Source organism: Varanus komodoensis, unplaced genomic scaffold, assembly GCF_004798865.1.
Source record: "Varanus komodoensis strain SLA01 unplaced genomic scaffold, ASM479886v1 scaffold1, whole genome shotgun sequence".
In the NCBI taxonomy this organism is placed as follows: Eukaryota; Metazoa; Chordata; class Lepidosauria; order Squamata; family Varanidae; genus Varanus; species Varanus komodoensis.
In genome coordinates this window covers 59893727-59916160 of record NW_025335268.1, presented here as the reverse complement: position 1 = coordinate 59916160, position 22434 = coordinate 59893727, and the positions used below count along the sequence as shown (strand labels likewise).

The 22434-nt window shown below is 38.7% G+C and overlaps 1 protein-coding gene across 3 annotated transcripts in view; it reads right to left on the bottom strand.

Moving 5' to 3' along the window:
• The window catches only part of HACE1 (HECT domain and ankyrin repeat containing E3 ubiquitin protein ligase 1), a 54800-nt gene that overhangs the window by 18686 nt on the left and 13680 nt on the right, over positions 1 to 22434 (bottom strand). Inside the window, exons 8-19 of one of the 3 annotated variants that reach the window (XM_044427307.1) lie at positions 21827 to 21923; positions 20720 to 20821; positions 20088 to 20194; positions 18955 to 19201; positions 14729 to 15066; positions 13240 to 13308; positions 11148 to 11235; positions 8125 to 8236; positions 7941 to 8038; positions 7010 to 7097; positions 4242 to 4391; positions 3358 to 3554 (exon numbers count right to left, since the gene is read on the bottom strand). In XM_044427307.1, the coding sequence (XP_044283242.1) occupies positions 3358 to 3554; positions 4242 to 4391; positions 7010 to 7097; positions 7941 to 8038; positions 8125 to 8236; positions 11148 to 11235; positions 13240 to 13308; positions 14729 to 15066; positions 18955 to 19201; positions 20088 to 20194; positions 20720 to 20821; positions 21827 to 21923 (1693 nt within the window). The remainder of the gene's footprint in view (positions 1 to 3357; positions 3555 to 4241; positions 4392 to 7009; positions 7098 to 7940; positions 8039 to 8124; positions 8237 to 11147; positions 11236 to 13239; positions 13309 to 14728; positions 15067 to 18954; positions 19202 to 20087; positions 20195 to 20719; positions 20822 to 21826; positions 21924 to 22434) is intronic. The other 2 variants (XM_044427327.1, XM_044427318.1) reach the window with 2 other exon arrangements.

Here is a 22434-nt window from a genome sequence, read left to right as displayed (position 1 = left end):
TCTAGCAAATGGCTCCTCCCACATCTTGCTCCTCCCACAGAATTAAGCAAGACAACTTTCATACCCACACCCTCATACACAACTGTCTATTTTATTTATCTACTCATGGCCATAAAAGTACTTGGGCTGAGGGCATACGCGCATGCATGCGCACGCACACATTTGTGCCTCCATAAGCCTCAATCACATCTTTTGTTTTGACAGAAAAGCACACCATATTCTGAACACATTTGGAAACCCCCAGAGGCCCACTTCCATAAACAACAGGACATTCGCATTTGAAGAACATCTGTATTTCAAAGCTGTTTGAAATGAGAATTCTTTTTATACTCAAAGAGCTTAGCAGGTGCTGGAATAAAGTATTTGAAGGAATGCAGGATATAATTTTGTTTAAAGATACAAAAATCCCTGAGGTGATGCAGTTCTGGGCTGTGCTTATAAAATATCTCATTCCTTCTCCCAGACCCGTAAGGGATTCTCTCAACAGACTGACAGACTGACACACGGGCAGACAGGCCTCACAAGGAGGAATAAAGACACAGCCAGAATGCTGAATTAAAAGCTAAAGGGACTAGGCTTACCCAGTTCTGAGGCATCTGAACTATATATTCTACAGAACACTCAGGGGGAGACAAATATTGAAACAAGGCCAAATGTTTCTCTTATAGCCTGCTAGTCTCACACAATTTGCAAAGTGCACACGACGACTCTGCTTCTCATATGATTAAAAAATTTCCCAGCCACAGAGTCTAACTACTTCTCCCCTGTCAAATAATGGTGTAACAGCAACTACCAGATTGGGTGAATTTCAAATAAGCATGGTACATCTTTGTACAGCAGTTCCCCATGTTAAGATGCATATAGTGTATGGGTAACTACATATGTTTAACAAACCTAATACATCATATAGAGATAGCCTACAACTATTGTGCCAGTTCTCATAGATTCAGTGAACATCCAAGTTACTCTATGTATTCTACCAACCACGTGCCCCTGACCCTAAACTAGGCAGACAGGTAAATAGCAAGAGATGACTCTTCAAATCAGCAGTGAAACTGGAGTATTTAAGGATATATTAAGGCATTTTGCTATTATCTTTAATGTTGAGAGTCCTGTTACTAACATATACTAACAAGTATGTGTAGTCAGACATTCAAAATTTAAGCACAACTAGAAACTAGCACAATTCTAGTTGTTGTAGGATGCATTACTTGCACTCTTCCTCACAAACATTCAAATAAAAATTGGAAGCAAGCATAATATTTGGGTATATTCACAGGCCAGTTTCAATACCATTCTTTAGTGATCTCAATTTCCATCTTCATGTAGAATTTATCTACTTTAAAATGTCAAAACTATCATGCCACAGAATAATACAAACATTTGTTATAATACATTGCATATTAAACATCATGAAGTACCAACAGCAGAGCAGCAAAAATAAAGTGACACCAAGTGGCCAATGAGTAACATGGCAGCTATTAATTCTCAACAAGATTCAGTAATCAATGATAGCTCAGAGGGATATCCATGAATAGGGATCTTGTGGAAAGGACATTTAGTGAGAGTAGACAGTGAAGGAGGCCTCACCAGTGTGCTACTTCTGGGCCAGCACAAACTGTTGTATTTGAGCTCCATGGCAAAGCAAAGTATACTTAACTTCTTATTTACAATCCCTTCATTCCCTTTCTTCATAGTGGTGAATTTGAACACTTCCTATTTGCTAGATAATTTCCCCATGGAGACTGTAGTACTGAAAAAGTTATACTGGGTTAGACTTAGCCATACTTACCTATTGAAACAATGGAACTTTAAAAAATTATGCATAACTTAAATCCAATTTGATGGCAATGGGTCTAACAATGCCTAAGCCAGGATCCAAACTAATGCATTATCAATTTAGGTTACAGAGATGTTATTAATACAAATGTAATGGAATTATGCTTAATAAAAGTAGACAGGCATGCAGTTCTAGCTAGACATTTGAGAATAAAATAGTGAAGACTGTATATGGTCTTCTTAGTGGTCCAACCAAGGCCAAATGAAGGGAGCAGTATCTTGAGCTCTTCCTACAGTGCTTTTATATCAATAGGCCTTGACTGTTTCAAATGCAATCAAACAGCAGAAACCTCACAGCTCAATTTCTGATGGGTGGACTGGAAAATCTGAGTTGATGATTCTTTAAAATTTCTTTTAAGATTTCCATCCAACGTAACGTACTTCTAAAGCACTCTCAGGCTTGGTTAACAGCATATTAATCGGTAAACCTAGAAGCATACCTTTATTGATCAGGTTCACACAGCATGACAACCCACACTTAAGGTTGAGTATGGACTGAGTGTGGTTTGTCACTTAATTGTGCGTTGTTGCACTCTATGAACCCACCTGCTACAATCATTAAAGTTATTGCTAACTGTATATTGTATTACAATTATCCAATTTCGAGCCTATTGGGACTGTTTGAAATTAACAATATTACCAAATTGTGCAAAAAGTATATTGCATCTCAAGTAGCATTTCTTCCACAAAAGAAGCCAACTGTCTGTACAAATAGCACACAAAGCATTAGTTGTTAAACCAGAAATTTAGCAGCCTACATTGTTTCAGGTTTGCTTATTTTGGGGGAAAGTTTGTGAGGAATACAAGTCATTTTATTATTCGATTTCATATCAATATGTGCAATATATGTTCTTGGGTTTAAAGTTTCATTCACCTGTAGCACATGCAATCGTGCATTTAAAACCACTGGGCAGAATCAAACAGGGTTGCTAACACATCCACCAATTCCCTTTCTCCCTGCCTATTCCCATTTTCAAGCAAAGTCCTTTCACCTTCCAAAACAAATATTTCTGAACCAGCCAGAATTGAGTTTAAATACTAGCTTTTGGAACGAGGCCCACACTGCTTACACTATACAAGTACATGCTGGTCTTCATTTTTCAAATGAGAAACACCAGCACTCAAGTCTGTTCCAGGTAGAACTGTATGACCTACAAGCAGTATATGTGTTACAGTTCTTCAGTAGCAAACAAAAGAAACTCTACACATGCCTACAGGTCCTTAAATTACACTGAGCTTGTGAACCAGATCCTTAGCTAAACTCTGACTGAATTAAACCCGTCTACGTTAGCAACTTCCTTTGGCCAGCTTATTCCATGAAGATTTAATCACATTTAATACAGAGAGGCCAGTTTCTTAAGATTCCACTTTACTGTGTTTCCGCTGAGAATGGCGGCTCAAAGTAGCAGAACAACAAAGCTGCTGTTACAAGGACCTGTTCTTCTAGTCTTTCATTGTACTTTGTGAACAACAAAGCAACAGACAGGTGCACTGTAAATATAATCTAAAATGACTCACTTTGTTTTCCTGTGTGACAAGTATACTTGCACCACCTGGTTTCAGAGGGACTTCCTCCATTGCTCCAAATACATCTGTCTCAACTGAGAAGGTCAGTTCTAGTCCCAAATCACTGATATCATTATCTAGAATCCACTGCAAGTTCTTTGCATACTCTGGATCAATAGATGCCACATCCTGATAGTTTACAGGGATACCTTGAAAGAAAAACAAAACAAACTCCTTCATGCATATTAGTTTAGATATTCTTTGTCTTTTTCTGTTCATTTGTAGTAAAGGAGTGCCCTCTACAGACACAGTGAAACAGTGCAGGGTGAAGGGGAAACGATCTTGGCAATCCATGACAAATATTTCCTAGACAAGGGTGATCTGTTATAAGCTGCTCTGTTGCCACAAAATGATGTGTGGCTTCCAGAATGGTCAGACTACACTCATAATGCTTCTTGTGTATGCTGCGGTGGCAAGCATGAGCTATGCCCACAGGGAGGTCCTCATGCCAAATCTTAGCTGAGGCTCCCATTCCAGGTGGGTTTACAGCAAGTCATTTACTTTCAAGTTTCCCACCTCCACTGGCAATTTGGGCATCATATTGGGCTGCCTTACAGAATTGCTGTAACATTTACTTGACTATGTTCTTTGTTCATCTGTTCTTTCTAAAAGCACTATATTAACAACAACTTGCAGCATCAGAAGGTTTGGTCAGGCTGCAGACACGATGCAAAGCTGAACCTTTCTTTTCTTTAGTAATGCTGTGGCTTCCTGCTTTACTCAGGAATAAAGTAGGAAAGAAATTCAAATACTGTAACAGGAATTAGCTTGTCAGATACAGTTTGTGATATACCACACATCTTAACAGAACAGATTAAAGCCTTAATGAAACATACCAAGGATATGCTTGTAGAATGACCTTGTGAAGTAAATGTTGACCAGTTGTTTGTGATTCAGTGCTAAACCCAAGATTTGTCCAGCAAATCTAAAGTAGTTCAAGTGGTCAGGATTTACAGAAGAGTTGCTATTTGGCTGGAAGGTGGTTCCTACAAAAACAAGGAGGATTATCTTTCATTTCTTGGCTTTCAAGACTGTATAGAACACTAAGCTTTGATAATTCTGTGATTCAGTGCCACAAAATATAAAGTAGCCAAAATTGTTATTTTCCAACAAAAAATGAAGAAACAAAATATATCTCAAAGATACAACTTTAATTTATAATTAAAATGAGTCTTCCTCTAAAGAAACTTTTTATTGCAAGCAAAGGATGATAATGCTATCTTTTTATTTGCAAAAAAAACTGACTTCAGAATAGTCTAAGCAAAATTCTTGTGCAAAAATGTAATTCATGTATGTGCCTTTGCTTTCTGTTTTGTTTACATTACTGAAATACTGTCAGAGCACACACAGAATTGTCAGTAGGCAGAAAGAGAAATAATGGGGCAGATCTTCCCCATTTACACTTCCATAATTTACATTTTTGGCTTGGAACTGGAATGGCACAAACCACCTAGGGAAAAAACAAAGCTGGTATCACTTACAATGCTTGAACACTATGGGTGGTCTCCAACACCCCTGCCAATTCTGTTATGCTGATTTGGCTGCACAAGCAGAATCTCCCATTCAATCTGTTGTGCAAGTGGGACCTGTTGCGTGAACAATGGAGATTTAGCATTTCCCAGAGAAAGCTCTGGAATGAGTGCAAATGCTCGTTTCTGGATCAGAATTGGTCAGCGGAGCTCTCTTACGTTAGTTCCACTGATCCACTCTATTCCTGAAACAAGCTTTTCTGCTTGCTTCCAGTTGCTTCTAGAAGCACTAAATCTCCATTGAACAAATGGTGAGTGCGGGTTGTAGAATGGAATCATCAGCATGCAAACGAGGAATGCCTTCTTCCACATTTGCCTTCCCACCCCCTGAGATTGGCAGCAGAGGCCCTCCTCCGGGAACCCTCCGTGAAAGATATTAAGAGGCAAAGTACCCGGAGGAGGGCTTTCTCTGCAGTTGCACCCTGCCTATGGAATGCGCTCCCCAGAGAGGTCCGCCTAGCGCCGTCGTTATTTGTTTTGTGGTGCCAGGTTAAGACCTTTTTATTCCAGCAATATTTTAATAACTTTTAATATTGGTTCTTATATGTTTTTAACTGCAGCCGGTGTGGGTCTGTAATTCATTTGTGTTATGTTTTATATTATTATGTAAGCCATCCTGAGGCCTTTGCGACAGGACGGCATATAAATATTCTAAATGAATGAATGAATGAATGAATGAATGAATGAAATTAGCCAGGACATAAGCCTCTATTGGATAACTACTCTACAAAAAATATTGTCTTTCAAGGTTTTTTACATAATATGTAAAAAAAGTAGAAAAGTACTATTTTACTAGTACTTTTCTACTTTCCATAAAAGTAGAACATAAAATTGTTCTACTTTTTCAGATTAGAACATATATTAAGACTGTGGTTCTAACAAACATGCTATACTGTAAGCTATACTGGACACAGGGAAGTTCCAAGTAAATTTATTTCTTTGTTTGTTTTTATTATAAGCTTTTCTATACCATCCTTCACTGAGTCCCAGGATGGTAAATTTGATTAAGACTGCTACGTAAATATGTAATATATGAACATTATTGGATTTCTAATGTTTCTAGAGAGGCAGTCATATTAGCTTACTGGAATGACATCCAACCAATGTATTATGGAATGAATGTTCATGGCTAAAAATACATTCTGCAAGTCTTGCCACAATAAGATGCAAAACTAAAAATAGGTAAATATGTAACTGGGTTTCTTTATTTGTGTTGTGGATTATATAAATGTTGGAGGATTAAAATCCACTGTGGTATGCCATCCTTAGTTGGCAGGGATATTACACGCATATCAATACAAAAAGAGTAAGAATTTATCAGCCGAGTAGTTGGGAGAAAAGAGAAACAAGACATGCAGAAAGAAAGCGTTATGTTAAACTGTGGATGTATGCAGAAAAAAGTTACAGTCACAAGAGACAAAGTAGTGTTAATAAATGTCCTTGCCTTGGTAAACTAATTAAGAGCTGTAGTAGGACAAAAATTATGTTATCTCAGTTCAAGCTACAGATGGCAGAACCACAAACATCAAGTCTCTAAGGTCTCACAAGATATGTTGTTGACTTTTCATTGTTGCATTAGTTGTTTTATAAATAATACTGTTGCACCTCAAAGTTGTTTCCAAGTACCTACAAAGATAGCTGCAGCATTCTACTTCCTCCTAAGCAATTCTGAACTTAAAAACTAATTGGTTGAAGAAGAGCAACTTTCTCCCTTTAGAAAATTTGATATCCTGACCTTACATAACAAAATGACAATTCTCTCATGCATTTTCAGACTGGGAAAACACAGCCCAGGACAGTTCTATGAAGCAAAAAGAGTCTTGAGCCTGCAGCATGGCTACTTGAAAGGGAAGGGCATTGAAAGCACCAATTTTCTGGGGTAAGATTAGGATTTGTCATTTGAACAAAAAAGGCCAGAGATCTCATTTGCATTCATGCAACAGCTGGAAAGCAGAGGTCCAGCAAAAAAACACAGAACCCGTCCTTTTAAGCATCAGGAATGGTGCAATTTAAAAAAAAATTCAGCCGTTCTATATTAATTCATAAACTATTATGAGATAAAACAGATGACATACCATCAGCTGATTGCGTAAAAAGGGCATAGTCTGGGTTAATTATCTCATTGGAGAGGATATCGAACCATTCCCGTACTACACCTTGACCCTAGTTGCAAACAAACAAACAAACAAACAAAAAAAAGGTTACAAGACTTCAGTTATCAGTTTTATGCTGTATACTTGGTTTTTTTTTAAAACATTCCTAGCCAGGTAACTGCACACTAAAAGAGACTTTAATTCATGCTGTGTAGGGCCTTTCAGAAATATTCAAGCCCCTTTGACTCTTGACTCAGGGCAAAGAATGCCTATGAAACAAGAAGAGCCTATTTGTTCTATTTACTTGAAATCTGTACAGCAATAAAAATATTTTGCACCTCCACAGTGATGAATATGTTATGCCCATCAAATGCTAACAGTGCTATTTCAATCCATTTCAGTTCCATGCTGTAATGCAACAGAATATAGAAAATTCAAATGGGGATAAATACTTCTGTGAGGCACTAAATAGGTAAAAAAAAAATCTCATGAGAGGTCAGGTGGCATTTCCAAAGAAGGCACACCCCAAGCCTTATCTGCACACAAAGCTTTTTCCTGCTGTGTTTCTGACTATCTGGGGACAGTAAACAGAATATCAGTACTTCAGTGTCAGACATAATACTTTGACAAGAACTACATTCCGATAAAGTTCATCACCCTCATTACCAAAAGGACGGAAGGTGACACACATTAGGTCTCTTGCGCTAAAACTAGGTCTTCACCCTCAAAAACACTTATTTCAATCCAACTGCCTCAGAAATTGGTATAACAATGAGCCAAGTGGCCCAGGCAGGTTTTCTCAATTTAGAGATATTTGCTATGACAGTTTCAGAACTGCTGTTCTACAGAGACTATTTTTATACGCATTTCATAAAACTATGTATTATACATTAGACAATATGTAATTACTCACCATGCCTTCTTCACCATGGAAACGCACAGCAATTCCCTGTTTCAACTTTGCACAATTTGCTTTAGACACAACTTCACAGCTGCTCCTAAAAATAGAATCTAAATATGAAAACCAATTAATTTCTTAACTTTGTCAACATAGAAAAGCTTCTCATGAAGAGGATGGCACAGATGAAGTTCCTTACCTCTGTGGACCAAGAGAATGTCATTTTCATTGACTGGCCTATGCACCATGTCCGAGTCGGGTTGCCCTGAATGCAAATGCTCATAAAACCACTCGCAGCGATCTTTAAAAGGCTAAGGGGAGGGAAAACATACATAAAACCAAATGTGTCATATGTATTATGAGCTAAGCTTGAATGTATTTGCTAACTCAGCTCTAATATGAATGCAGATGGAAGAATATATCATGATTAACACTAAAAATGAAAGGGAACGGGAAATAAGACTTTTGTTTGTGAGCCAGAGGGTTCTGGTCTGGTGATTCACACTGGATTAGGACTAGGGAGATGCAGGTTCAAAACCACATTCAGCCATGGAATTTTCAAGATGTGGCCTTGATTCTGTCAGTGTGGGCTGGTTTGCAAGATCACTGTGGATTACTGAACGCACAATGAGCCATATGCATGCTGAGAACATGCAGGTATTTTGCATGTATTAAATAACCCACAACCTCCCAGCAGTATTCCACACACCAGGTCTGTATCTCAGCCTCACAGAGGCTGTTGATAGTATCAAAGAAGGGTACCAAAAGGATGCCAAAGGGAAGTTACTATATACAGAATTACCTGTGCTATTACTCAGGGCTTAAGCTGAAGTCTATAAAACATAAGAGTATTCTTTATTCCTTTCTTAGCTTACCAACAATGGACTTATATGATAAAAGTCTATCGATGGAAGAGGTAGAGAAGAAAAATAAACTAGGTGGTCTATCTTTGCATGCCACTAAGTGTATGATCCAATGCCCTCTGCCCTCGATCCACACAGGACTCCAAATACAAGGGTTCTCTCTCCAATGTCAGGCACAGTGGTGGCAATCTCTGTAGTCCCCAAGCCTCACCCCTGGCATTTTCCACCATCCAGATGAAGTGTCACAGAGGACAATGCTGTGGGGCCAAGGGCTTATGCTGTGTCCAAATGTCACCTCAGTCGTCTTCCCTCCTTGCCCTGCAGGACTCCTTATTTCTTACCTCTGGGAGGCAGTCAGTGTTCTTTCTGTAAAAGGGGCGGGGCCGGGCAGGGCAGGTTTCCCAGGACCTCAGAGCTGGGACTCCAAATAATCCTGTGTTCCCACCCGAGGACACAGGATTGAGCCCTTAGGTGTTTTAATAAATACAGCATCTATAAGATTGTCAAAGGATATTTTGTCTACAGATAACTGGGGTCTACACTGCAGTAAATTTTCACTCTGATTCAGTGCCCTGGTGCACATTCAAGTACGATCTGGTATGCACCGCAGCAGTACTGTGACACTCTCTTGAGCATGAAATAATTTTAACCATGTGCAGTGGGATTTTAATGCCTTGACAGAAAATATCCCAGTATATCAGACAAGAAATAAGAGACCAAAGTATAAAACATCAGAACCAGTGATTTTGCACACCATCAACACATGGAACAGTGAACTATACTACACTACTTTGGGCTTGAGTCTACTGATTTAAGACGACATTACTGTCAGAGACAACATTATGTATGTGTGATGGACCTGTTTATATTAGACTATGACCTCCTACAGAGAAACTCACACATGGTTCAAATACAGCTAATGTAGATGACTAAGTTGCTTATTATTTTTTTGAAGTCCTCCTAGTAAGATGGCCACAGTCAGTTAAGAAATGGAACATTCTGCAGACACCTCTTAAAACAAAGTTTGAGGTTACATACTTAAGGAAGAAGAGTTTATTCATTGCCATCTTAACTGCTTCCATGAACTACCTGACAGTTAGGACCCCGAGGGTATAGAATGGGCTTCCACAGGAGGTAGTTGAGGCCCCATCAGTGAGGATGTTCAAGGGCAGGCTGGACATGCACATGGTGGGCATGTTGTGAACAGAGCCAGCTGGAGCAGGGGGTCAGACTAGATGGCCCAGGAGGCACCTTATGACTCGCTCTGTTTCTATGTTACTTATGAGTCCATCATGTGTATGAACATGGATTAATGTCAGCACTCATATACTTATGCCCATATGCACAGCAGTAACCAGTCAAAGAAAGACCAATGTTCAAACAAATTCAAATTCGTAAGTGTTGAGATCTTTTTAAACCATTCATTAATTAAGATTTTCTATCTTTCAAACTAGAATTTCATATTGCTTAGACAGTATTTCATAATAAGTTGTGTGTGGGAAATCACAAACTTTGCAATAAATAAAGATTGAGGGCACCCATGCTCACTGCTGGCATTGGATCTAAAATCAGACACATCTAAGTGGGCAAGGACAAGTGGCTTTCCTGGCTGTTCCTTCCCAAAGCATCTCTTACAGTTCCTAAAACTGCTATACAGAGGATTAGGGCCTGAATAGGTGAGTTGTGGTACAGGAAGAAGGAGATCCCCACCAAAAAATAAGGTGGAAGCACCTCTATGCACAGGTCTTGGAATCAACCCATGGACTACAGGTCACAAGGCACAACCAAGTACAAAGCAGCAGTGCTATATTTAAAACTAAACCTTTCAAAAGTGTAGTGGGCTGGGTGTACCAATAGCTCTACCTTATGGCAAAGAGCATACCTGCAGGCTCAAATCCAATGGTTTCTGTAGCTCATTTATTCTAGCTCAGCCCATTATGCCTTAAATATCCTCTTTAAAAATACTGTGTGCTTCAGCCTCATGTTAGGGGAATTAACATGACATGACAAGATAAGCCATCATGGATTAACTCTCGGAGTATCACAGTGTGTGCTATCTGCCATTATGAAGATGAGATGGAAGCCTTGGCTTAGGGTTGCAGTGGCTTGTGTCATTTTGGGTAAAAGGAGTTATATGGGGATTAACCAATCCTCAACAACTCTAAAACAGACAGTGACTGGGCAAGCCCTCACATAAACCCAGCTGCCTAGAGTCAGGCACACTGCAAGCTCCAGCTGGGACATACATATTCATGATGGCAGGCAGTGCACATGGCTGCACTGTAATGGTGAATTAACCCAGAGCAAACTGTCATGGTGTCCAAAGCAGATCATGATATCAAACATTTTCAACACTCACCTGTGCTTTTATGATGTGCATGAATCTGGACATGAGCTCAGGACATTCGAGAAGAAAATGGAAGTGGTCAAATATAATTTTTGGATTTCTGGGGAAAGAATACAACCTGAGATTAAGCTACATGCACCCTGTTTGATTCAGGAAGCACACATGACAAACTTTTGGTCCCGGAGACAAACAGTACAAGCATTTTCAAAGAATTAACAGCTCATAAATTAAATGTCATGCAAAAAATGACAGTACATGTTTCAACTATATATAAACAGCTGTCCAAATATAATAAGCGATACAAAACAAATATACCCACTAGTGCTGGTATGTTTACTACAAAAGTGATAATCTCACATTCAGAACTGCCATATGGTATCATATAATGCACAAATTAACAGAATATGTAACATATGGCTATCAGATTTTATTTTAATTTAATAAATAAATTATAAGTAAAAATAAGAAAAGGTTAATAAATGTCACTATTTTTAATTTATTAATAACAAGTTCTAATCCTTCCTTATTTATTTGATTTATATCCCACCTATTCTTCTTAAAGAACTCAAAGCGGCTTACATCATTCTCCTCCTCCTGCTCTCAATCTTATCCCCACAGCAGCTACCCTCTGAGGTAGGTTGGGCTGACAGTCTGTGACTGGCCCAAAGTCACCCAGTTGCCTGAATGGCTGAGTGGGGATGAGAATCCAGATCTGAGTCCCAGTCCTGTACTTGTCACCACTGCACCAAATAACCCCCAAATTGGTGTATACTAAAAAAACGAAGAAAATAACTAAAATGTAGACATTTTAATAAAAGTAGAAGATAAACCAGCGATGGTAGAGATGATCAAAGTTCAGAATTAACAAGCATTAAATTATTTTACTATCCACTGAGAGATCATCATGGATAGCTTGGCCAGGAAAAGGTGACTTGGTGCCCTCTGGATTCTTTGGATTACACCTCCCAAAGGTCCTAGTTAGCATGCCAATAGCCAGGGATTCTGGAAATAGTAATCCAACTTATATCAAGGAAATCCTTTGGATATAATATAATCCTTGGATATAATCCAAATTATATCAAAGCCATACTTTACTGAGCATAGAACAATTTTTAAAGGGTAACATGACTCTTCCAGATGGAATAGGATGCTAAATTCTGGGCTTTAGCCAAAGACCAGATTATGAAAGCACAATGGACAATTTAGCTATCATGCCAAGCCATGGTTTGCATTAACTACAGTTTAGAAGGTGGTTCACAAACTTGGTGCTCAAGATGTTTTGAAGGTCTTCTCCTATCAGTTACGCATGGCCCATGGTCCACTGTAGCTGTAGTTCAAAGCACCTGGAGAACACCAGGTTGGGGAATGCTGGTTTAGAAACCAAACATGAGTTAAAGTTCTAAATGTATAACATACTTTACAGGGTCTTCTCTGCTTTTCTGTCTGTTCAGCATTCTGCCTCAAATTGCTAGAAATGGAGTGGTTACTGCAATTATGATTTCTAAATTCAGACCTTATGCTAAATTATATTTTGTCACAAACCATGGTACAATTTTTATTTTACAGTAATTCACAAACCATATTTGTGAATTAATATATCCATACCAAACCATGGCTTGTCTTCTTAAGCTATTTTAGGATTTCAGATACTCCCCCTTCAATACAGTTTTCAATAAAAAAAACAATACATGAAGCAGATAACAATAAAATCAAAACACTGCAGGTACAAACAATGTAAAAACAGTGCAAATAAAACTGATTTAGAAGGTCTAGGAAAATGAAAAGGTATTGCCACAAAGAGGACAGCAGAAAAGGCAGCAGCCAAGCTTCCCTGGTGAGAACATCCATAGGTGGGACATCACCACCCATCTCCACATAGGACATTTGTGCAGGTGATTCTGATATGGCATGAAGTGAGATGAGCTAGCTAAAAGTTTAAGCACACACTCCTAATTGTACATACCATAAACACCTGCAATTAATTTCATCTGCAATATCTACAAGTTTCAGAGAAGTATACAGGCTAGTTAGCTGCTTTATCTGACACCCCACTTTGAAGTTAACAGTGCTAACAATAAAAAGGTGTTAATTTCCAATGACATACCGGTTAACAAAGCATTTAAGAACATTGTCATGTTTGCAGACAAACTCTATGAAGCGAGGAGATGTCATTCTGCAATACAACATTCAATCAGATTAAAAAGGTATCCAAATCTAATAAGGCAATAATTTCCCACAGGACTGAATTCATGAGAAGCAATCCAAAAAATTTACATTGGAGCAGCTTTATTAAGTCACATATTCCAGATTAAACAATAGGCCTTTTAGCATTAATACTGGGACAGTCCTGTTCATCCATGAGCAGGGCCCATCACCTCAAAATTTATCTTAACTGACGTAACTGCTCTGACCATACAATGGGACTAAACTCCAGAGGCGCTACTCTGAGTTCTTTGGAGTAAGTGAGTTCCACAAATGTTAAAATTATGAGCTTTGTAGCTTCAAGCCTCTGGACCAGATGTTCTAGGTCTCTCTACTATATTGTACTAATCAGTCATACATTCTGTATCTCCCCTGTACCCTGGCCTATTGTTTTACCCCTGAAAGATGGACTTATAATCTAGAAAGAAATAAGAAAGAATTAAGAAATAACTGAGAAGCTTAAACCTTTTCCTGTCCACGAGATTTATTCTCTAACAATGCTCCAAAATTCTCCTGCACATGATTGTACATTTGATAACTGTTCTAATTTGGCCTTAGGGCTGAATTAAAGTTTTGGCTATCTCCACATAGCTAAGCCTTGTTCATCTCTTCTTCTAAGGGTATGGAAGACATAAGCAAGAAATTTGCTCAGCTCTCCACAATCATGCAAGGATGGAAATGTATTTATCTTTCTCAGGGACACTGCAGTAGTCAGTAGTGCACTCCTCTGCAGATATGCTTTCCCTTTTCCCTGAAAGCTAATTTTCAGTCTCCACTGACACTGACTGAGCAGTACTTATTTCCAGAACATACATTTCCTTTGCAACCAGTGTGAACCCTTCCAAAAACCAATTTAGTGTTTTTCAAAGAGAGCCTGACTCACATCAACTGTGAACTTATCCAATTCATTCCTGTGCTTGAGAAAATATAAAACCAATGTGACCAGTGTGATGCATTTTTTAAATTATATTCGATCAATTTGGGGAGAGGCAAAATTTCAAACATGATGGTGAACTAGAAGTGAGGACTCTTAGCAACTGCTAGTCCAAAGATATATGAGCCACAGGAGGCTAACCTCTTGCACAGAGTTAACTTCCAGCTATACCATGTTTACTGGCTATCCTCAGTGATCAGCATCAAACAGTATACAGGACCCAGGTTAATGGTGCATCTTCTCTTCTGTTTTCTTTTAAAGGAAAACCCAAATATAAAGCTTCATGACAGCTAATATATTGACTGATCACACTTCTACACCATTTAATAAACAAAGCAATCTATTTAGTGACAGTAGCCATAGTGAACTTCAAATTCTCATCAGCTTTGTTGCCAAAAATGAAAGGAAAAAATATGAAAAAGCAGCAGAAAAGATCTAAAAAACAAATCCACCTTACCCCTGCGGCATCTGACAGGAACAACACATATAAAACGCTTGAATGACAGCACTCAGCCGGTTTGCTGTCACAGAAATAACATCCTGATAATCTGCATAAGCTTCTTGTGTATTGCCAGCTTCATACATTTTAGTGCCCCCTGTATCTGCAGAAAGTGCTTTGCTCTTTTCGGATGGAGCAACATCAAAAATATGGGTAGTGGTGCCATCTTGTTGATTTGGTCCTTTTTGCTTCAGTAAAATAGAAGTGATATTGGCAGAGCTCTGTTTGTTTTTCATCAGTTCTGCTGATATTAGAGCTAACCATTCATCTAATGAATGCCAGAGTAATTCCAGAGGCTGCAGAGCACAAAAAAAAAAACAAAGAAAACATGTGGGAAGACCCTTAGCTGAACATGAAGTGAACCGTTATGTATATTTGTAGAGGACAGCAATGAAATCATTACAATTCTAGTGTACTATACAATTCTAAATAAAACAAGATAGGACATTTCTGCAATTTACCATTTCTTCTGGCATACCCATCTATAAATGAAAATAGACTGTTTGAATAAAAACAAGCACAGGAATGCTGACAAAGTAGTTTTCTGAATTTTCATTAATATATTCTGAATAGTTACTATGCACACAGTTGTGGTAATCCCCAATGGTATAAAGTAACTTCCTTCAGTAGAAGGCCATAATGCTGCAATGCCATAGGAGATCCCACTCTTGCAATCTAAGATGCCACAGGATCTAGTCACCACCATGGGTGGTACAGAAGCAGATTCTACCCCTGTTCCATCCCATTTAGTAAACATATTTATACTATCAATAGACGAGCATACAAAATCACCAGTGACAAGGAGCAGCACAAGGAAGAGAGAGATTATAACTTAGGCTACAATGTCCCACAGCACAACTTTCAGTTCCCAGCATTCAGCAGAAAGAGTACCCAACGTTTCTTTTTTCATCCCTGAATAGAGTTCACATCAAGAATGCCACATAAAAATTTCTAGGAAAGTGAAAGATAAAAAGTACAAGTATTTCATTTATGTGTAAATAATTTATATATGAGAAAGTTCAGTCTTCACTGGCTAGAGAAGAAAGACATCCAACTAAGTCCTTCCTTATATCATCACACAAAGAATACAGCTATCTAGCTAGCTAGCAGACATGTCTTCTACATCTCAAAAAGATAACAGACAAAAAAATCATGCAAACATAGGAATTGGTAGTTTCTGTACAAATGACTAAGAACAAAATAAGAATTACCCAAAACTCATCTGTAAAGCAGACAGAATCTCTACTAAGTTTAACCACTTGAAAGAAGAATTCTTCAGCCACATTTTTGTGGTGTTATGGGTCTGTAAAGCAACACAACTTCAGATACTCTAAGTATTTCACTGCACACCTCAACGAAGCCCGCAGAAACAAGATAAATTTCAATACAGTGTGAATGCCTACCAGTTTTTGCAGCAACTTCTACAAGGATATACTCTTGACAATAGCAATGCAAAATCTGAGTTATTTAATGCCTAATCAGAAACACTATTTTCCATAACCCATTTACAGGAGAGATAACTCTACATTTTCCATTACTGCACCATCATGACACCAATTTATGATCTCTGGCAAGTCAAGCACTCTGAAACTCATCTTCCAATTTGACATATGAAAGCAATTGTGACCTTGTGAAAAAGTCTATAAACAACCCTTATTTATTCAAAGATGGTGTCAAAATGAGAAATACAAATATCACCATCCTCATCAAGCAAAGCCAAACTAACACTGTACTACATATTATGCCTCAAGCTGAAGATACTGATATTTCTAAGTAAACCTTTTAAAATTAAACTAATACGCAACAGTTAAATATAATCACGGCTTCCAGAACGGAACTCAACCAAATGGAGATTACAGGAACAGTATGCTGCCACATAGTCGGACGTAAGTGGTCATACCTTTCAAGGTCACTGTGCCTTTAACCAGCCATGCCCATCTGAAGAGAATCTGTCTCAAAGGTGCTCAGTTAGACATTAATGCAATACAGTCTTCAAGGCCTCTCTAAAATGTCTTTAAGCTGCCCTTGTTTTCCCATGTTTTGAAAAACTAAGCATACATTTTGTGCAAAGCAAGGTCTTCTGTTTCTCATCCTTTCTACCAAGCTACCTGAGCATTTTTAAAGAATCTATTATACACAAGGGCTTTTTTTTTATTGTAGATCCATTTACAGTCCCTGGGCTCTTAGGCACTCAAGAAGCAACAACTATTATGAGGACAGATACTGTAGTGCAGATCAAATATGGTCTCTCTTTTCTACACAAAGCATCACTCTAAATGAAGGGACAGCACAACCTTGATGAGTTTTATTTATCCTGCAAAAGACTAATTGGGCATAAACAGTGTATCATTAAATACGTGTTCAGTCTACATTACCAAATTTGACAATTTTATTTAGAGTCAGGAAGTGATTTGCCACAGCGGGTGGGAAGCAACAGTTGTTCTATTTTGTAACGCTATCATACTGTACTTAGTAGTAATGGTTGTATTAAGAATTTCTATGGTTGTTTTACCTGTACATTCCTCTGTGTCACTAAATGAAACAGAAGAAATGAGGAAAAGAGGGTTGATTTATGACATAGCCAATCATGGTAAAATATTAGAATCCTTTCAGGTACTAAAACACATAACCATCCCACCCATGCAGTTGTGATAGCTATACATTTCTCAGCTTCTTGAATGAGAAGCAACCCTCATGTCATTCAGCAAGTGTGTAGGTGTCCTTGTACACACAACGTATGATAACATTTTGCAACAAGGGAAGAGAAAGATCCAACATTAGAAAGGCCAAGAACCTGGCACCAAGGGTTCATTTCCATAGACCCACTATTACTGGCACATAACAATAAGCTGGAGTTACTGAAAAATGGCTTATGATTAGCAGGATGCTGGTGCATATTAATCACTCACTGCTAGCCTCCTCCCACCAGCAGTAACACCTTAAAAAAACAGGAAAACTTCAGCACTGGTTTCTTTAGCATGATGTCTAAACAGAAATTCCTGGCCTCTTGTTACAAGCCAGAATGTGAAGCCAGCTTTTGTTAGACCAGAACAAGCCAGGAATCCCTCTTTGGATGCAATGACAAACAAACCAGTGCTGGAGGCTTTCTAGCTTGCTTGGCCACTCCAGCCGGCAGAAGGAGACAAGGAGGAGCACAGGAACATAAGAATAGTCCTACTGGATAAGAAAAGCTCCATCCGCCACAGTGGCCAAACAGATGCCTAAAGGATCCCAAAGACAGAACAGACCTTCCCACTCAAGTTCCCCATCAAGTGCTACACACAGGCATAATGCCTTCAATCCTGGAAGAAACATGTAGCCATCAGCACTTGGAGTCACTGACAGCGTTTTCTCCATGAATTTCCCCAATATCCTTTTAAAACCGTCCAAACTTGCACCTTCACTATATCTGATAGAAACGAATTCTAATTCAGCTATGCAGCTATGTGATAAAGCACTTCCTTGCGCTGAATCTCCCATCAATCAGCTTCATGGAATGGTCCTGGGTCCTAGTATTATGAGAAAGGGAGAAATACTCATACATCTCACTCTGCACTTTCTTTACACCATGTATAATTCTTCACACCTCTATGATGTTTCCCCTTACTTGTCTCTTGTATAAGCTACACAATCACGGCTTTTATAACTTTTCCCCACAGGGAAGTTGCTCCCTGATCATTTTTGTTTTCTTTTTTGCACTTTTTCCAACTCTACAATATCCTTTTTATGTGAAGTGACCAGAAGAGTACCAAGTATTCTAAATGGAGTCACACCACAGATTTGTATTAGGAAAGTATATATTAGAAGTTTTATTTTCAATTCCTCTCCTAATTATACTCAAAAACACTTGTTTGTTAATGTTAAACCAAAATTCACAAAAATTCTGGCTCACAGTTACATGCAAACACTATCTGTATCTCCATAAGCGCAATACAGAAGTGTTCCTAAGAATAAAAAACACAGGATTTTCACAATGATTCCAAAAACAGCTACATTTGGGCAGAAGCAATGAAATTAACAAATCGACTATGCAGTCTTTAAAAACATCTTCAGACTACATAGGATGAATTGGAAAAATGAATGAAAAATATCTAGAAAAGCATGGTAATTGTTTATGTTTGCACTGAAATAAAGTGAAGATAAGGAGATGGTCCCAACCTGAAATGGGTATTAGCCAAACTTACATCCTCCTCATGAGATGCTTGATTAATGAATGCATGCTTTGTAAAATTCATCTCCTTAAGGTCTATCTTCCTAGTAACGTCAATTATTTTTCTGACCTTGAACACCTGACTTCTTGGAGTTTTATTTCCATTGTACCCCATGTCATTTCCATTATTAGGAGTGGATGGGCCAAGGCGAAAGACATGACAAAAAATCCTCACGATTCTCAACAGACTCTTCATTTGAGCTTCATAATTACTTGATAAGCTGGAAGAGAGAATATTAAATGGTTAGTGTAACAGGGGACTATCCTATGGTGTGGGTGAGAGTTAAAATATTAAAATTTGCTAAGTATCCATGATTCAGGGATCCATGCAGTCCAATTCCCCACTGACATATTAGCTCTGCTCTTCAGCTGGCCATATTCATTGCTCAGAAATCCAGTTTTCCACCAAACTGTACATTTTCTGGAAGGGAAATTAGACCTTGGGTGCCAGCTTCCCAAACAGCTATGCTCTGCTCTTCTTGCCAATGATGGGGACAGGAGAAGAATGTAACCACACCTGTCAGGCAGCTAAGCCTCCTTCAGTCTGAGGGCTGGGGGCCATGCTGAAGACACTCTTAAGGGCCACATTCCACCCATTCTTAGTGGATGGGACTAAACAACAGCAACAGAGCCAAAAAATGTTAGCAATTCTTAGTTTAGAACTCTTACTGCTAGTATCTTATGACAGACTTTTAAAACCTGTGTGGGGGGGTGGCATAAAAGTCAGGAAAGTGCCCTTAAACCAATGATCAGGGGAAGGGACTGGGGAAAGGCTATCTGGGGAAACCTCAAGATCGGGATCTCAGAGAAGCTGGAATGGGCCTGCAGGCTTAAGTGTGGGGAGAAGCTAAGAAGGCATCCTCCATATGCATAGATGCTACTAATACAGTGGCATATTAAACCCATTTTTTCTGCTTTGCTTTCTCTGGCAAACTGTAGCATCACCTCTTTCACATAAACTAAAGGAAGACAGTCCCAACAGCTTAGCTAGCTACCCTTCAAAGGTATTATAATGTAAGTTTATTGATGGTAGTATTCTATTCCAAGGAATAGAACAAGGAAAAAGGAAAACTAAGGAATAAATATCTGTGGTGATAACCCAATTACCTGAGGAGTTTATGACCATTTGTTGTAGCCACCTCAGCAAGGCTAGTCAAGATTTTAAGGTACTGATTTTCATTCTGCTGAGATAAGTGTTCTAAAACCTGTCGCAACTGAACAAAGAAAAGACCATTATTAAATTTTGATCATACTACACGAAAATGTTGAACTTCAGACTAATAGTAATCAATACAAAGTATGGCTTTCACCAGACTTTTTTTTAATAAAGTTATTTTTTAAAAAAATATTACTACATTTGTACCCTAATTCCTTTGCCTTGCAAGAAACCAAAAGTGGCTTACATCCTCCTCCTCCTCCTCTTCATTTTATCCTTGCATTAACTCTGTGAAGTAGGTTTGGCTGAGAGTCAGTAACTAGCCCAAAGTAACTCAGACTGATGGCCAAGTGGGGACTAGAACCCAGATCTTCTAGATCCCAGTCCAGCTACAAGTGGAGAAGACTTACTTGAGAATAAGTCATTGTGACTTACTTCCAAGTAAACATGCATAGGATCAAGCTACAAATATGCTCCATCGCAAAGATCTATAGACGAAAAAAGGGCACAGCTATTTCTAAGGAAAGCAACATTTGAGATTTTTAAGATTTGCTCTTAACATTTAAAAGATAACTGCATTTACCATGCTTTCTCTGAGTTCTTCATTTTGTGTCATCTGAATAATCGTTTGGAAAAGCCTAGGATGATACTGTATTAGAACTTCACATGTCTCTCCATAGCCACCCTGAAAAAGACAGTATTTTTAGGTGAGGAGCCATTCTAAACATATCCTTCAAAAATGGTCTATTGAGAGCCTTCTGGCTTAAGTGGACAGCCTCCACTGATACAAGAGCATTCTGTTTTAAGACAGTCACCCTCCATGAGTTGAGGGCAATGGCAATGCATGAAGACAATGCAGGGTTTTTTTCTTGTTGCTGTTCATCGCAGAGTCGTGTCCGACCCATTGCAACCCCACAGACAACATTCCTCCAGGCCTTCCTGTCCTCCACCATCCCCCGGAGACCACTTAAGCACTAGTTTGCTCTTAGTGACCTTCAATTTACAGTGTGATCCAGCTTTGAATCTGAATTTTATGTTTATGCTATTATGTAAAGCTTTGTTAGTGCAAGTGCACTGAACTCCCAGAGTGCCATTTGAAAATGGGTTATGCTATTAGTGGCTTGAACACAGGGTCTTGTGTATCTTTTTTAATGTTGGTCTACCATGTCTCTCTCAGACTAGGATTAGGTGAAATATACTTGAAGGCTGAACAATATGTACAAGTAATCTGTTATCTATCCAGGTGCAAGTTCTAAGATTTACTACTATATGACTTTAAAACTTACTTATTTTCAGTAACTACCTAGGTGTACAGAAGACAAAAATCCCTGCTCAAAGGCCTTTCCTCACACTGTGACTTTGTATATTATAATGAAATACTAACAGAGGATTCATAAGTGATTCATGAACACTCTTTCCCATCCTTGCAGGCTAATATAAGGAAAACAGCATGCCTCTCCCTGGGGTACCCAGTAGTTTTGTATCAGAAACATCACACATCTTGTCTGGGCAGGTGGGAAAGCAAAGAAGGGCTGCACCTTTTTCTTGTGAGCAGAAAGAAGATACAATAGCCACATGAGCATCTTCCATCAGCATTTGACATCCTCGGTCAGTAGACAAAGAGTATAATGGCACCAGATGTGTTTTAAGCAAAACATGCAAAACATATAAACTTGTAGTTAGTTTGTACCTGTACACAGAGATCAAGTGGTGTGACTCCATTTTTGTCTGGCAAATATTTGGCTCCTCTCATCAGAAGGATCTGTGCAGTGTCTCTTTGGCCATGGCTATATGAAGCACAGAAAGTTATTAGACCTGTTCAGTACATGCATTACATTTTGATACTGCCAAATAGCCAAAGCTCTCTAGGCAGTTCACAAAAATTAAAACCTTTAAAATATACTATAAAACCATACATATATACATGAACATACAACACACAAAGGTACTTGCATATCTAAAACATTTTAAAAGAAAAAGTCAAGTTTAGTTTAAAAACTTCACCATACGCTGCCAACCGCCTAAGAGAACAAGATCTTAACCAGGCATCAAAAACAGAGTAATGTTGATACTAGATAAACCATGTTGGGGGGATCATCACTGGCAACCATAATCCAAAAAAAAAGCCCATTCTCACTTGCTGTTGCCTTCCGAGCCTTCTTTGGAAATGCAGTCCCAAAACTTGTAAGGTCTACAGGTCCTTAACGAGCACTTTCATTCAGACTCACAAACACACATACAACCAGTGCAGGTAGGACAGAACCAGACCTTCTGTTCCCTGTTACCAATGTGGCTGCC